Genomic DNA, 16046 nt, shown 5'->3' on the forward strand with positions numbered 1-16046 from the left:
TAAGTGCCCACGAAGGGACGCGCCTGCGCAGCCACGCGCAAAAAATTCTTCCCCCGCCCACCTCCTCTGGAGAGCCGTGCGGCAGCACTCACGTGGCAGGCGGCTGCTCCGGCGGGCAGGCCTGGCTGAGACCGTGAGGGAGCCACTGGGGCAGGGGGCTGGGACCTGCCGTGGCCACGTGGCAGTGAGGGAGGCCTGCTCCGGTGGCCAGGGCTGCCACGTGGCAGGGGGGCTGGGTTCTGTTCTGACGGCTGGGGATGGGAACGGGACCTGCTGCATGGCGGGGGAGGGGTTCTGCTCCCGTGGCCGGAGCCCCCAACTTAAACCTGTCCAACACATTATCAATAAACTACAGTCTATGCTGGAACAGGATACTAAACTCCGAGAGGCTCTGGGAGACAGACCCATAGTCTCCTATAGACAACCACCTATCCTCAAGATGATTCTTACCAACCACCACAGGACATACCACGCTAATCCCAACCCTGGTACCTTCCCTTGCAACAAACCCCGTTGCCAGCTTTTCCACATATTCACTCTGCTGATACAATTATTGGACCTAACCAAGTGAATTATAAGATCAAGAACACATATTCCTGCGCATCCAGAAATATAATTTATGCATCATGTGCCGAAAGTGTCCGTCCGCTATGTACATTGGACAAACATCTCAGACACTTTGCCAAAGGATCAATGCCCACAAAACAGATATCAGACAGGATCACAAAGAAAAAACAGTTTCTTGCCACTTCAACCAGAAAGGACACTGTCTCAACGACTTGATTACCTGCATCCTGCTTCAAAGACCTTTTAAGACTTCACGTCATAGAGAATCCTCTGAACTGTCATTCATGCTTAAATTCGACACTCTACATGCAAATTTGAATAAAGACGCTAATTATCTTACCCATTACAAAGATAGCTTCCCCAATTATCACCTCTAATATCAATAGCTCACAGACATTTACCTACCCCCTTCGCCCCCTCCATCCCCCTTCTGTTCTGAAATGTGATTTGTCCTTTTCATATGTGTTCTTTTTTTTTAATTGTATCCTTTGGTATATATGGTTGTGACAATTTTCTTCCACTATTTGATCTGAGGAAGTGGGTCTGGCCCACGAAAGCTCATCACCTAATAAACCATCTTGTTAGTCTTTAAAGTGCTACATAGTCCTGCATTTTGTTTCAGCTGCACCAGACTAACACGGCTGCGTGTGTGTGTGTGTGTGTGTGCGTGCGTGTGTGTGTGTGTGTGTGCGTGTGTGTGTGTGTGCGTGCGTGTGTGTGTGTGTGTGTGTGTGCGCGCGCGCGCGTGTGTGTGTGTGTGTGTGTGCGTGTGTGTGCGTGTGTGTGTGTGTGTGTGTTCACAGCTGCTGGTCTGGGCAGTCAGGTGTCCGTGGAACAGGCGGTGTGGGGACACTGCGCTGCACTGCTAGTGGCGGCCAGCAGAGGGCAGTGCCAGCCCAGGGAGGGGCACAGGGAGGGGCTGCTGTACAGACAGCATCCTGCCTGTGGGGCAGCCCCCCCAGCTGTGTGTCCCCACGCCTGGGCAGCAGGGTCCGGCCTCGCCCCCGGGCACGGAGCAGGGCTGAGGCCCAGGGCCGTGCCGGGCTGTGGGCACGGGCTGCCGGCTCGCCTGGCACTCCAAGGGCCCAGACATGGGCTCTGCAGACTGGCTGCGGGCGCCGCTTCCTGCTCCTGCCCAGCCTTCCCGGGTTACGAGAGCTGGGAACGGCCATAAAGAGCATTGCCCTTGGGCGGGGGACGCTGGCCTGACGCAGGCGGCTGGGCGGGGAGGGTGCTGGGGACGGGGTGGCAGAGGGCGGCCAGGTTCTGTGGGGCTCGTGCCCCTGGGTGAGAGCTGGACACGGGCCTGGGTGTTACAGGCCCCCCTGTACCCAGCATGGCTCAGGGATGGGCCAGCTGCCAGCGCTGGCCTCCAGCGCCCCGAGTGGGCCTTGGAGTGGGGCAGCCGGGGCTCAGTGGGGCTGGAGGCAGGCCCCTGGCATTGCTGCCCCAGCACCAGCGCTGGCCCAGCCCTTCCCACTGGGGTAAGGCACACGCCTGCCTGCCCTCCGTGCCTGCACCGCTGCATGATCCAGGCCCCAGCCTGACCGCAGGCGGGCTGGCCGTGCTCTGGGGCAGCCGGCTTCCGGAGCGCCCTGGGAGCCCGCGTGTGCGCGCGTCTTTACACTGCGGGGCAGGAAGCGGCTCCCACGGCTGCAGAAACGGAGCTTCCGTCTCGCTGCCACCCCGAGCGCCCGGCTGGGCGAGCTACGGCTGCAGCGCCACGTCCCGGGCCTGCGCTGGCACCAAACCTGCCGGGCTATGCAGGAGCTCAGCGGCTGGGCTGCGCGTGGGGAGCAGCGTGGGGAGGGAGGCCACCGTGCCAGGTTCTCCTCCTGCTCCATGGGGCGGAAACGGCCCCAGCGCCCCACGGCGGCTCTGCCCTTTCCCTGACGCGGCAGGGGTAGCGCGAGAGAGAAGTTCTTCGACCCGCGCCTTGCGCCTGGCTCCAGCACCCGGCTCCGGCAGGCTGTGCAGGGGGCAGGCCGAGGCCCTGCTGTGGGTGGGGGGCTGGGTTGATGGGGGGCTGCGAGCCGCAGCGGGGACACCATGGCGTTCGGCAGAGTGTAGCCGCTGGGCCTGGGTTCTCTGCCGCTGGTCGGCTGCCCGGCCGGTCCCTGCCCTGGCTCATCCCGCCGGGTGGACAGGCCTCGGGGGGCAGAGGCATATGGAGCTGGCTCCCACGTCCCAGAGAGTGTCGCGCACTGACGCAGGAGCCGGAGCTCTGACTACAGCTCCGTCACAAGTGCCCGTAATCTCGCTGGCCGGGCCGCACCCAGCCCCAGGGCTATTTATAGCAGCCTGTTCTCCTAGCTCTGGCCTGAGTGTTGGAACTGCCCTTCATCACCCCCGCCCACCCCTGCCCTCCCCTCATCCCCCGCCCACCCCTGCCCTCCCCTCAGCCCCCACCCACCCCGGGCTCATCCCCTCGCACCCAGTCCCTCCCCACACCTGCCTCGTCCCCATACCCTTCCTCCCTGCCCACCTCGTCACCAATAAACCGAGGACGGGGGGAGGAAAGGCTGCAGCCGTCTCCCCGAAGGAGCCTTGCTAGCCTGCCAGGCAGCACGGGCTCGGAGTGGCGACGCGCAAGGTGCAGCTGGCAGGGCGCCCAGGCCCAGCCGCGGGTTCCAGGCCCAAGCGGGGCTTGGAGACAGTCTGGGCACAGCAGAGGCAGCAGCTCCGCCGTCTCTCCCGAGCCACAGAGGCTCACCGCCAAGGGCCCGGAGCGGAGATGGGGGGCTAGGAGCTACGCTGGAGGACTTGAAGCGCCTGTCCGAGAGCTGCCCCCCGGGTGTGAAAGTGGGCAGGAGCCTAGGGCAGAGATGGGCTTGTGGGTAGGAAAAGCAACCCAAAGGGGACCTGCGAGGTCCGGTGGCCAAGCAGGACCCTGGAACGGTTAACTCAGCCAATAGCCGGGACACAGGCTGACTCAGGGACAGCCCATCAACACCCGGGACACAGGCTGACTCAGAGGACAGCCCATCAATACCCGGGACACAGGCTGACTCAGAGGACAGCCCATCAATACCCGGGACACAGGATGACTCAGAGGGACAGCCCGTCAATACCCGGGACACAGGCTGACTCGGGGACAGCCCGTCAATACCCGGGACACAGGCTGACTCGGGGACAGCCCGTCAATACCCGGAACACAGGCTGACTCGGGGACAGCCCATCAACACCCGGGACACAGGCTGACTCGGGGACAGCCCGTCAATACCCGGAACACAGGCTGACTCAGGGACAGCCTGTCAATACCCGGGACACAGGCTGACTCAGGGACAGCCTGTCAATACCCGGGACACAGGCTGACTCAGGGACAGCCCGTCAATACCCGGGACACAGGCTGACTCGGGGACAGCCCGTCAATACCCGGAACACAGGCTGACTCGGGGACAGCCCGTCAATACCCGGGACACAGGCTGACTCGGGGACAGCCCGTCAGTACCCGGGACACAGGCTGACTCAGGGACAGCCCGTTAATACCCAGGACACAGGCTGACTCGGGGGGCGGGGGGGCCCATTAATACCTCGGACACAGGCTGACTCAGGGGGCGGGGGGGCCCGTTAATACCTCGGACACAGGCTGACTCAGGGGGCGGGGGGGCCCGTTAATACCGCGGACACAGGCTGACTCAGGGGGGCAGCCTGTCACCAGGACTGGGATAGTGAACAATGTAAGGGACCTTCCAGCCAGCACAGGGGCTGAGGGGCTCTCGGCTGGCCCCTGTGCACAGCCACTCGCCCCCTCTGGGCTCAGACAGCCCTGGGAGGGGGACTCTGGGACAGAGACCCCCTGTCGCAGCTGAGGGGGTGAAGGTCCCGGGGGTGAACTCACTCACCCTGCCTGCGGCCCAGGCCCCGTGCAGAGGCAGGAGGGCTGGCAGCTGGGGTTCTCCAGGACACCTGCTCTGGCACCCTTGGGGAAACACCTGTCGCTCTGTGACAGCCTCCCGCACCACGGCCAGGCCTCTTAGCCCTCGCCACGCTGCTGCTGGGAAGAGCAGGGTGCCCGTGGCCATGGTGAGGCCCGAATCACAGCCCTCCGGGAAGGGGGCCGGCCGAGGGCAGCAGGTTAGCTCACAGGGGGGCTGGGCTCCCGGCATGCGCACAGCCCTGGGTCGGGACAGGGCTCCAGAGGGGCCTGCAGGGCACCCTGCACCGCGGCCGTGCCAACTCCAGGTCAGCGAGACCCGGCGAGGGGGCTGGGGTAAGCACCAGCGCTCAACGGGCCCCTCCCCAGCCAGGCTGGCACGTGGGTGCAGGTGGGGTCCCCCCTACGCACTGCCTGATGCGGAGGAGGGGCCGTGGCAGGAGTGCACCCGGATTAAGACACGCCAAGGCCCTGAGCTCCGGCCAGCGTGAGCCCCAGAGCATGAGCAAAACCAGGAGAAAGGGGGTTTGAGTGCAGGGCCCCTCGTAGTCTCAGGCCAGAAGCTGCAGCTCTCCTGGCTGGTGCGCAGCGCCCGCCCTGTTCAAACCCAGTGGTTCTGGGGAGCAGGGCGCACGGCGTGTGAGACTGTCCCTGTGCGCGTGGGCTTAGCTGGGGTCAGGCCTGAGTGCGGGGGAGGGATTTTGGGTAACCCTGGGGATTTGGGCACAGCCAAGGAGCTGTTCAGGGGGATTCTGGGCAGCACCCAGGGGATTTGGGTACCACCAAGGCACTGTCCAGGGGGATTCTGGGTAGCACCCAGGGGATTTGGATACCACCAAGGCGCTGCCCTGGGGGATTCTGGGTAGCACCCAGGGGATTTGGGTACCACCAAGGCGCTGTTCAGGGGGATTCTGGGCAGCACCCAGGGGATTTGGGTACCACCAAGGCACTGTCCAGGGGGATTCTGGGTAGCATCCAGGGGATTTGGATACCACCAAGGCGCTGCCCTGGGGGATTCTGGGTAGCACCCAGGGGATTTGGGTACCACCAAGGCGCTGTTCAGGGGGATTCTGGGCAGCACCCAGGGGATTTGGGTACCACCAAGGCACTGCCCAGGGGGATTCTGGGTTCTGCCAGGGTTCAGGGTCACCCCAAGAGCAGCCTCAGGGCCAGACTATCCCCTGAGGCCGTTACACCCGCCCGGCCATTTCCTTGGGCGTTTGTGCTGCGTTCCGGCTCTCGGCTGGCTGGGCAGGAGGAATGTGCAGGGGCGGAGCTCCCCTTTGTCTGATGCAGGGGTGCCTGGCCCAGGTGGGGGCTGACTGGCTGGGCGGGGAGCCGGGTGGCGTGGGCGCCCAGGGGTGCCCGTCGAACACACCTCCACACAGACCACGGCACTGACTCGCCCGCCCAGAGGGGCAGGAAAAAAGCAGCCTGGAGCCTGACTCGGCACAGATCCCTTTATTGCGAATCCCTATAAATACAGCCCATCCCCGAGGGCCCTGTGTCCCCCCCGTCGCGGCAGGGCCGTCACAGCCCTGCGGGCCCCGTCCCAGTAGAACAGCCCCAGGCCAGCGGGGCCGCGCACCCGGCCCAGCCCTGCCCCGGGGCCCCATGGCAGTAGACAGCGTTTGGCAAGTGCTTGTGGCAGGAGGCGCTTGGGGCTGGGGGTCCCCGTCGCCTTGTTCACCCAGTTCCCCTGCGTTCGAATCCGGCTGCTGGCAGCCTCCCGGCGCTCGGGCCCAGCTCCCGGCAGCAGGGGGGAGCTGGGTGTGGGGGGGCAGGGACACGCCCCTCCCAGAGCTCGGCAGTATGGGGGGCTCTCTGGGGAGGCGCTGCCGTGCTCCCTGCTCTGCCCAGGCCGGTTGGCAGGATGTATGGGGCAGCCCCTTTTCCCTCCCCCACGCAGCAAGGCAGGAATTTGCCCCATCCCCCATTATTGCTGGGCCCAATGGGAGCCGGAGCAGCCCCCCCCAGGGCCAGGGGCTGCAGGGTGGGGGGGATTCCCCAGAGCTGACACCCCCCGACCCGCTCCCTGACTCCTCCCCCACCCGCCCCATGGCAGCAGCCCCCTGCCCAGGGCCGTTTGTGGGCGCCTGGCCCCTGGAGTCCAGCTGCAGGAAGCTCTGGGGGATGCTGGGAGCCCTGCTCCAGCCGGCTGGGGGGCAGCGCCCCTAGAGATCGTCCGAGGTGGCCGGGTTGGCGTAGTAGGCATCCTTGCCGTTGCCGGTGGCGATCTGGGGGACACAGAGGGGACGGGGTTAGAGCCCCGCCAGGCCAACCCCGTTACCTGGCAACCAGGACGCCTCAGCCAGGCAACCACCGGTACCCCTGTCGGCATGGAAACGGGCTGTGGGGTTGGGGCGGGACTGACTGGGAACCCCCCCCCCAGTGCATTAGATACCAGCCCTGCCAGCAGGGGGAGACCCGGGGCTGCCCCAGCTCCTGCCCCCCGGCTCGGGGAAGGTGACCCCACTGCAGCGCCCCAGGACTCAGGCTGCTTCCTGGGTTAATGTTCAGAGCACCTGGCGCCGCTGGAGCACGCGCTGGCGCCCTGCCAAGAGCACCACAAACAGCCCAGTGTCTACTGTAAATACGGCCCATGTCACGCGCCCGCCCCGCCCCGCCCTGGCAGCGGGCCCGGGGCAGAGGGGTGCACCCAGGCAGGAGGGGCCCCCAGCAGCACCAGCCCCCTAAGGTGCCAGAACGTGGCTGTGCCCCCCCACCCCGCCCAGCTTCCCATGACTTCACTGTTGGCTCAGGGCGATAGCCGGCCCGGGAGGTAAATATTTGCTCAGCCCGTTTGAACAGCCCCAGTGGCTGCTGCGAAGAGCAGAGCGTCTGGCTGCAGCCCAGCGCCCCGCCCGCCCGCCCGCCCGCCGCAGGGACGCCGGTCACACAGCGTCCGGCCCAGCCCCATGGGAGCCTCGGCGGCAGGGTCCCCGCGCGCGGTAACGCCCCCAAGCCGCACCCTGCACCAGCCCGGGCCCCTCCCGTTAGCGCCCACGGGCTCCCGTCCCCTCGCAAGGGTTCTTGGGGCCCACGCGGAGCAGAGCCTCCCCCTGCACCGGCCCCACAGGCCGCCCCTCCCCGCGGTCGCCTGGCCCCGCGCCGGGCCTGGGGCCTGGGTCTGGGAGCAGCAGAGTGAACCACTGCCAGGATCCCCACCCCACCCCCCAGCACCTCCTGACCCCCCACTCCAGCCCCCCCAGTGCCACCCTCTGACCCCCCCACTCCACCCCCAGCACCTCCTGACCCCCCACTCCAACCCCCCCAGTGCCACCCTCTGACCCCCCCACTCCAACCCCTCCAGTGCCACCCTCTGACCCCCCACTCCACCCCCCAGCACCTCCTGACCCCCCACTCCAGCCCCCCCAGTGCCACCCTCTGACCCCCCCACTCCACCCCCAGCACCTCCTGACCCCCCACTCCAACCCCCCCAGTGCCACCCTCTGACCCCCCCACTACAACCCCCCAGTGCCACCCTCTGACCCCCCCACTCCAACCCCTCCAGTGCCACCCTCTGACCCCCCCACTCCACCCCCAGCACCTCCTGACCCCCCACTCCAACCCCTCCAGTGCCACCCTCTGACCTCCCCACTCCACCCCCAGCACCTCCTGACCCCCCACTCCAGCCCCCCCAGTGCCACCCTCTGACCCCCCACTCCAACCCCCCCAGTGCCACCCTCTGACCCCCCCACTACAACCCCCCCAGTGCCACCCTCTGACTCCCCCACTCCACCCCCAGCACCTCCTGACCCCCCAATCTCCCCAGTGCCACCCTCTGACCCCCCCACTCCAACCCCCCCAGTGCCACCCTCTGACCCCCCCACTCCACCCCCCAGCACCTCCTGACCCCCCACTCCAACCCCCCCAGTGCCACCCTCTGACCCCCCCACTACAACTCCCCCAGAGCCACCCTCTGACCCTCCCCTCCACCCCCCAGCACCTCATGACCCCCCACTCCAACCCCCCCAGTGCCACCCTCTGACCCCCCACTCCAACCCCCCAGTGCCACCCTCTGACCCCCCCACTCCAACCCCCCTAGTGCCACCCTCTGACCCCCCCACTCCAACCCCCCAGCACATCCTGACTCCCCACTCCAACCCCCCGCAGTGTCACCCTCTGACCCCCCCCACTCCAACCCTCCACAGTGTCACCCTCTGACCCCCCCTCCAACCCTCCATAGTGTCACCCTCTGACCCCCCACTCCAACCCCCCCAGTGCAACCATCTGACCCCCCCACTCTAACCCCCCCAGTGCAACAGCCCTTCAGCCAGCTTGGGACGTGCACCCCCGTGCCAGGCCCATGCTCCACGGCATCACCCCCAGAACCTCCATCTCCTCTAGGAGCACCCCATTGCATCGCCCCACACATCTGAGCCCCCACTCCAACTCCCCCCAGTGCCACCCTCTGACCCCCCCCCCCTCCAGAATCTCCTGGAGCAAGGCCGGGGGTTCCTCCCCTCGGGGGAGTTGATCCCCTTGCTATGTTGCAGTGAGGTCTCCTGCCCTGTAGTAACCTCCCTAACCCCCCCCCGTGTGCCTCAGTTTCCCTGGGCCCTGCCCCAATACCTACATGGGGGCGGGAATTTCCATGACGGCCTCCCCCGGGCGCACACTGGCCAATGCCCTTTGTGACCTGGGCCCGGGTGGGGGGTGACCAGGTGACACCTTTTGCCAAGGAAGCAGGACAAAGGCCTGGCTGGGGGGCTGGGGAAGGGTTAGTCTCAGCTGGTTTGGGGTGTGGGGGAGGGGCAGGGCCCTGGCTCTGAGCCCCCCCCCCCCCCCCAATGGGCTGTCCTGGCTGCTCCTGGTGCCTGTGCTGACCAGTCTATGCCCGCTGCCTTGCCTCTCCTGTTTGCCCTGTGCTCTCTGGCTGAGGGTGGGGGGCAGGGCCGGTGACTCTCCCCCGCCCCACCCGCAGCAGGAGTCAGATCCCAGGTGCGGCTGTCCCAGGCCAGCAGGCCCAGGGCGGGCTTCAGGCTCAGCTCCCAGGTCACTGAGGCCGGGGACCGGCCGGGGTGACTTGCTGCGAGTTAGGGCCCAGCGCCAGCCGGCCGAGCCGCAGGACCAGCAGGGCCTGGGGCTGGCCAGGGATTGCTCCCCCCAGCTGCACCTCACGCTTGTTCCTCCCCCAAACAGCCCTGCCAAGCCGGGGCAGACGGATCCCTGTGGGGCTGGCTGAGCCCTGGCCCTAGGGTGCGCTGGGATGGGGCTGCCCCGGGCAGGGAGGGGCAGAGCCGTGGGGGCGGGGTGGGCAGAGCTGCGGGCCTGACCCACTCACAGCTGTTTGTTTAGCTGCGGGTTTCGCATGGGCCTGTCAGTGATTAACTCAGCCAGAGGGGTCAAGGTCAGAGGCTGCTACAGGGACATGGGCTGCAGCCACCTGGCTGGTGAGAACAGCCCTTCGGCCAGCCTGGGACGTGCACCCCCGGGCCAGGCCCGTGCCCCACGGCATCACCCCCAGAACCTCCATCTCCTCCAGGAGCACCCCATTGCATCGCCCCTGCAGTGGAGCTGTTGTCTCTGGGGCGCAGCCAGGCGGCCGTGGGGCACACGCCGGGCGAGGGGCACCCCAGGGCTGGCCCAGGCCCCAGCACTTACGTGGCTGTAGGGGTTCTGCTTCGGGCCGGGGGCACTGAAGCGCCCGTGGGTGTAGTGGGTGGGGTACTCGCTCATGGGCTGGTACGAGGACGTTGAGCTGAACAGGTCCAGCTTCCCGCGGCTCCTCCTGCGGCACGAGCAGATGGCCTGGAAGGGCGAGAGGCGGCTGGTGAGGGCCGGCGGGGGGCCGGGAGAAGGAGAGAGAGGCAGGAGGGGGCCTGAGGCCGCAGGGATGGGCAGGGGGACACTCACCAGCAGGATGAGGGTGATGATGCTTATCACCAGCGCGACGCAGACCAGGACCAGCAGGGCGATGCCCCAGCCGGGTACCAGGGGGGGTGGCGCGGAGGTGGCCTCCGGAGAGCTGCCAGAAGTGGCTGAAACCCAAGAAGGAGCAGTCAGGGCTGGGGAGGACCTGGAGGGGAGGGTGCAGGAGCCAGCAGAGGGCCAGTGCTGGGAGCTGCCGGAGCCCCCGGGGCAAGCCAGGCTCCACAGCGCTCGGCCCAAGGGCCTTGACCCCCAGCCCCCCGCAGCCTTGGGCTGAGCCCCCTGTGCCGGGCCCGGCCGCGGCTGCTCACCCTGGATCCTGTCCAGCTCCAGCCCCTGGATGCTGTTCCCGTTGCCCAGGCTTTGCTCCAGCTGCTGCTTAACCTCCGCGGGGCTCATGCTGGTGCTGCTGGTTTGGTAGAGCAGGACGGAGCTCGTCACCACCGAGCCTTGGCTGCAGAGAAGGGACAGTAAACTGGGGCTGACCCCCGTCCTCCCCCGCCGTGCACCGGGCCCTGCACCAGCACCCTGTCACCCTGCCCCTCCCCTGCCGAGCACCGGGCCCTGCACCAGCACCCCGTCCCCCACCCCTCCCCCGCCGTGCACCGGGCCCTGCACCAGCACCCCGTCCCCTTGCCCCTCCCCTGCCGAGCACCGGGCCCTGCACCAGCACCCCGTCCCCCACCCCTCCCCCGCCGTGCACCGGGCCCTGCACCAGCACCCCGTCCCCCTGCCCCTCCCCCGCCGTGCACCGGGCCCTGCACCAGCACCCCGTCGCCCTGCCCCTCCCCCGCCATGCACCGGGCCCTGCACCAGCACCCCGTCCCCCTGCCCCTCCCTCGCCCTCCCCCGCCATGCAATGGGCCCTGCCTCAGCTCTCCGTCCCTCTGCCCCTCCCCTACCCTCCTCACAACTTGCACCAGGCCTGCACCAGCTGCCCCACAAACCCCCAACCACACTCATGCACCCACCTGCCCCTGCCCCATGGGCACCCTCCATACCTGCCCAGCACAGCCTCAGGCAGCCAAAGCTCTGAGCTGCCCAAACATGTCCCCCCACCTCGGCTCGCCTGTTCCCAGATTTAGCCTCTCCCCCCCTTTGCCCCACCCCAGCCTAGCAGGCTGCCCTCTCCCTTCCCCACGTGGGGGCAGCCCCATGGCGCTCGCTGTACCTGAACTGCAGATCGGTGAATCCCCGGTAGTTCTGCCCGTTGGGACAGTCTGCGCAGCCATAGACCTGCAGGTACTGTCACGGACAGAGAAGGGAGCAAGGTCACTGCCGGCCCCCAGCCGCCTGGGGGGACCTGCCCCGGCCCCTGCCAGCCACCCTTGCTGTGCTCTTCCTGGGGGGCAGGCTCCCGGGGGGCTCCCCAGCCTGCACTGCGGGACTCCCCGTTTGCTGCTCCAGGAAGGAGGCTCTGAGGCTGAGGGGCCTGGTGCCCAGGGCTCAGACCTGGGGGGCAGCCCCCCTCCCTGCTCCATGGGGTCTGTGCCAGCAAGCGCCCATGTGGCCCCGGGCAGGCAGGGCTCTGTACTTACCAGGGCTGTGATTGTGAGTTTCAGCTCCTGGTAGTAACTGGAACTGGGGTTCCCAAGGGAGTCGTTGTAGATCTTGTTCACAATGCGGAATGACAGATAAAAATGGATCTGGCCTGGGGTTGTACTGGGGGACGGGGTGGTTGCGTTGCTGGGGGACGGGGTGGTCGCGTTGTTCTGGGAAGGGGTGGTCGCGTTGCTGGGGGATGGGGTGATCGTGTTGCTGGGGGACGGGGTGGTCGCGTTGTTCTGGGACGGGGTGGTTGCATTGCTGGGGGACGGGGTGGTCGCGTTGCTGGGGGACGGGGTGGTCGCTTTGTTCTGGGAGGGAGTGGTTGCGTTGCTGGGGAACGGGGTGGTCGCGTTGCTAGGGAACGGGGTGGTCGCGTTGCTGGGGGACAGAGTGGTCACGTTGCTGGGGGACGGGGTGGTCATATTGCTATGGGTCAAGGTGGTTGCGTTGCTATGGGAGGGGGTGGTCGAATTGATGGGGGACGGGGTAGTCACGTTGCTATGGGATGGGGTGGTCGCGTTGCTGGGGGACGGGGTGGTCATGTTGTTGGGGGACGGAGTGGTCATGTTGTTGGGGAATGGGGTGGTCATGTTGCTGGGGGATGGTGTGGTCATGTTGCTATGGGACGGGGTGGTCGCGTTGCTGGGGTATGGGGTGGTCACGTTGCTATGGGGTGGGGTGGTTGTGTTGCTGGGGGATGGGTTTGTTGCATTGCTATGGGATGGAGTGGTCACGTTGCTAGGGGATAGGGTGGTCGTGTTGCTGGGGGATGGGGTGGTCGCGTTGCTGGGGGATGGGGTGGTTGCGTTACTGGGGGACAGAGTGGTCACATTGCTAGGGGATGGGGTGGTCGTGTTGCTGGGGGATGGGTTTGTTGCGTTGCTATGGGATGGAGTGGTCACGTTGCTAGGGGATAGGGTGGTCGTGTTGCTGGGGGATGGGGTGGTCGCGTTGCTGGGGGATGGGGTGGTTGCGTTACTGGGGGACAGAGTGGTCACATTGCTAGGGGATGGGGTGGTCGTGTTGCTGGGGGATGGGTTTGTTGCGTTGCTATGGGATGGAGTGGTCACGTTGCTAGGGGATAGGGTGGTCGTGTTGCTGGGGGATGGGGTGGTCGCGTTGCTGGGGGATGGGGTGGTTGCGTTACTGGGGGACAGAGTGGTCACATTGCTAGGGGATGGGGTGGTCGCGTTGCTGGGGAATGCGGTGGTCACGTTGCTGGGGGATGGGGTGGTTGCGTTGCTGGGGGATGGGGTGGTTGCGTTGCTGGGGGACGGGGTGGTCGCGTTGCTATGGGATGGAGTGGTCGTGTTGCTGGGGGACGGGGTGGTTGCGTTGCTGGGGGACGGGGTGGTCGCGTTGCTGGGGGATGGGGTGGTTGCGTTGCTGGGGGACGGGGTGGTCGCGTTGCTATGGGATGGAGTGGTCGTGTTGCTGGGGGACGGGGTGGTTGCGTTGCTGGGGGATGGGGTGGTTGCGTTGCTGGGGGACGGGGTGGTCGCGTTGCTATGGGATGGAGTGGTCGTGTTGCTGGGGGACGGGGTGGTTGCGTTGCTGGGGGACGGGGTGGTCGCGTTGCTGTGGGACGGGGTGGTCGCGTTGCTGTGGGACGGGGTGGTTGCGTTGCTGGGGGACGGGGTGGTCGCGTTGCTGGGGGACGGGGTGGTCTCGTTGCTGGGGGATGGGGTGGTCGCGTTGCTTGGGGACGGGGTGGTCTCGTTGCTGGGGGATGCGGTGGTTGCGTTGCTGGGGGACAGGGTGGTTGTGTTGCTATGGGATGGAGTGGTTGTGTTGCTGGGGGATGAGGTGGTTGTGTTGCTATGGGATGGAGTGGTTGTGTTGCTATGGGATGGAGTGGTTGTGTTGCTGGGGGATGGGGTGGTTGTGTTGCTATGGGATGGAGTGGTTGTGTTGCTATGGGATGGAGTGGTTGTGTTGCTGGGGGACGGGGTGGTCTCGTTGCTGGGGGATGCGGTGGTTGCGTTGCTGGGGGATGGGGTGGTCTCGTTGCTGGGGGACGGGGTGGTCTCGTTGCTGGGGGACGGGGTGGTTGTGTTGCTATGGGATGGAGTGGTTGAGTTGCTATGGGATGGAGTGGTTGAGTTGCTGGGGGACGGGGTGGTCTCGTTGCTGTGGGACGGGGTGGTCGCGTTGCTGGGGGACGGGGTGGTCGTGTTGCTGGGGGACGGGGTGGTCGTGTTGCTGGGGGACGGGGTGGTTGCCATGTCACTGGTCTGCCCAGTGGTTGTGATAGGGTTGCTGGTGCTGGTGCCCTGTGCTGTGCCTAGGAGAGAATCAGTACATTCAGTTCACGAGCAAACAGAACAAATCGTGGGGTGCAGGCGAGGAGCAGAAAGTGCCAGTGAGTCAGGAACAGCATGTAAGTGGCCTGGGGAACTCACTACCACAAGATCGTCGTGAGGCTATAGGCTCCCAAAGCCCCGTCAAGACCTCGGTGAACCCCAGACAGGACAGTGTCTGCACGGCAGGATTCAGACAAGGAGGGGGAACACCCCAGCCCCTGGGGGTCCTGCAGCAGACAGGGCTGGCCTGTGTGGGCAGGGCCCAGGGCTGGGCTGCCAGTCCCCATGCCAGTTGGATGGGAGTGACCTACCCGCCTGTGGCCCGACGCACCGAGCCCCCGGTCCCGGTTGTACTGCCAGGGCCCTACCACCCCAAAGCGGGGCCAGGCGTGGGCCCAGCCAAGCGTCCCACGGCTCCAGCACAGCTCAACCCCACTGCCAATCAGGCCTCTTGGGAGGGGCCAAACCAGAGGTTCCCGCCCCCTCCCTGAACCCTGCCTCTGGCTCAGACCTGGTGGGAGGAGCCAGGTGTCGGGAGCCCCTGGGGACACACCCAGAGCTGCCTCCTGTGTCCCGCAGAGCAAGCCCTGGAGAGCTGCCCACGCCCCCTGGTTCCCTGGACAGCTCCCCCGGCCTGCCCCCATGGTGCTCTGTGCGTTCTGTCCAGTTGGTGTGGATTTTAACAGGGCTCCTTCTCCGAGCCTTGGCTGGCGTCAGTTGCTGGGGGCCCACAACAGAGGCCTGGCCAAGCGCCCGGCCCACAAGCAGGGGTGCCATTTCAGATCTTGGAGGGGGGGGACCTGTGCATGCCATGATGCGGGGGGGGGGGAGGAGAGTGACAGCAGGGGAGGGCGGACTGAGGACAGAGGCTTCTATGTTACTGAGCATGCTCAGTATATCATCTCTATCCAAAGCCCGGGAAAACTCGACTTTGCTGGCAGACCACTTAGCGGTGAGCTGGCAGGGGCACTGGAGCTCACCCCACATCCCACTGGTTAGCCTTCCCCTTCTACTGCCTAGTCTCACTGTCACTCACTCTGGGGAGCGAGGCAGACCCCGTCGGGACTCCGGGGCTCGCTCTCGGCTCTGGAAGGGGTAACAGCAGGGGGCAGATACATTTCAGCCCTAGATAAGAACATCAGAACGGCCAGACTGGGTCAGACCAATAGTCCTTCTAGCCCAGTGGCCTGTCTGCCGGCAGTGGCCAATGCCAGGTGCTCAGAAGGCATGAAGAGAAGAGGCAATTATAATGGTCCATTCCCAGCTTCCGGCAAACAGAAGCCAGGACACTACCCCTGCCCATCCTGGTTGGCAGCCATTGGCAGACAGATCCTCCTGGAACTTATTTTGTTCTTAGAGGAATCCTGTTAGTTTGGGCCTTTCGCCCATCCCCTGGCAAGGAGTTCCACAGGCTGATTGTGAAAAAAAAATTGTTTTAAATTTGCTGCCTATAAATTTAATTGGCTCAGCTTCTGGTGTTATGTTAGCGAAGGAATGAAGAACATTTCCTTATTCTATTTTTCCACTGTTCATGATTTTCTAGACCCCACCCTTTAGACATTTATTTTCCAGGTCCCGGTCTTGTTAATCTCTCCTCATACAGAAGCTGTTCCTTCCCCCTAATCCTTTCCGTTGGCGTTCTCTGTACCTTTTCCAAATCCAGGAGATCTTTCTTTAGGTGGGGTGACAGATCTGCATGCAGCAGTCCAGCTGGAAGCATCCCACGACTTTATATAGAGGCAACGTGCTATTTTGTCTTATTAGCGATTCCTTTCCTAACGATTCCCAATGTTTTGCTAAGGTTTTAGTTTTTAGACTGCACATTGAACGGCTCTTTTCAGGGAACTACCCACAAGGATTCCAAGAGTGGGAACAGT

General features: G+C 65.3%; 1 protein-coding gene across 1 annotated transcript in view; it reads right to left on the reverse strand.

The window, feature by feature from the left end:
* MUC1 (mucin 1, cell surface associated) overlaps positions 1-16046 on the reverse strand; it is a 96029-nt gene that overhangs the window by 72451 nt on the left and 7532 nt on the right. Inside the window, exons 3-7 of the mRNA XM_089772706.1 lie at positions 11857-14150; positions 11490-11563; positions 10630-10772; positions 10304-10428; positions 10052-10198 (exon numbers count right to left, since the gene is read on the reverse strand). Coding sequence (XP_089628832.1) covers positions 10052-10198; positions 10304-10428; positions 10630-10772; positions 11490-11563; positions 11857-14150 — 2783 coding nt within the window. The remainder of the gene's footprint in view (positions 1-10051; positions 10199-10303; positions 10429-10629; positions 10773-11489; positions 11564-11856; positions 14151-16046) is intronic.

Source organism: Pelodiscus sinensis, chromosome 22 (genome assembly GCF_052426305.1).
Source record: "Pelodiscus sinensis isolate ZL-2025 chromosome 22, ASM5242630v1, whole genome shotgun sequence".
NCBI lineage: Eukaryota > Metazoa > Chordata > Testudines > Trionychidae > Pelodiscus > Pelodiscus sinensis.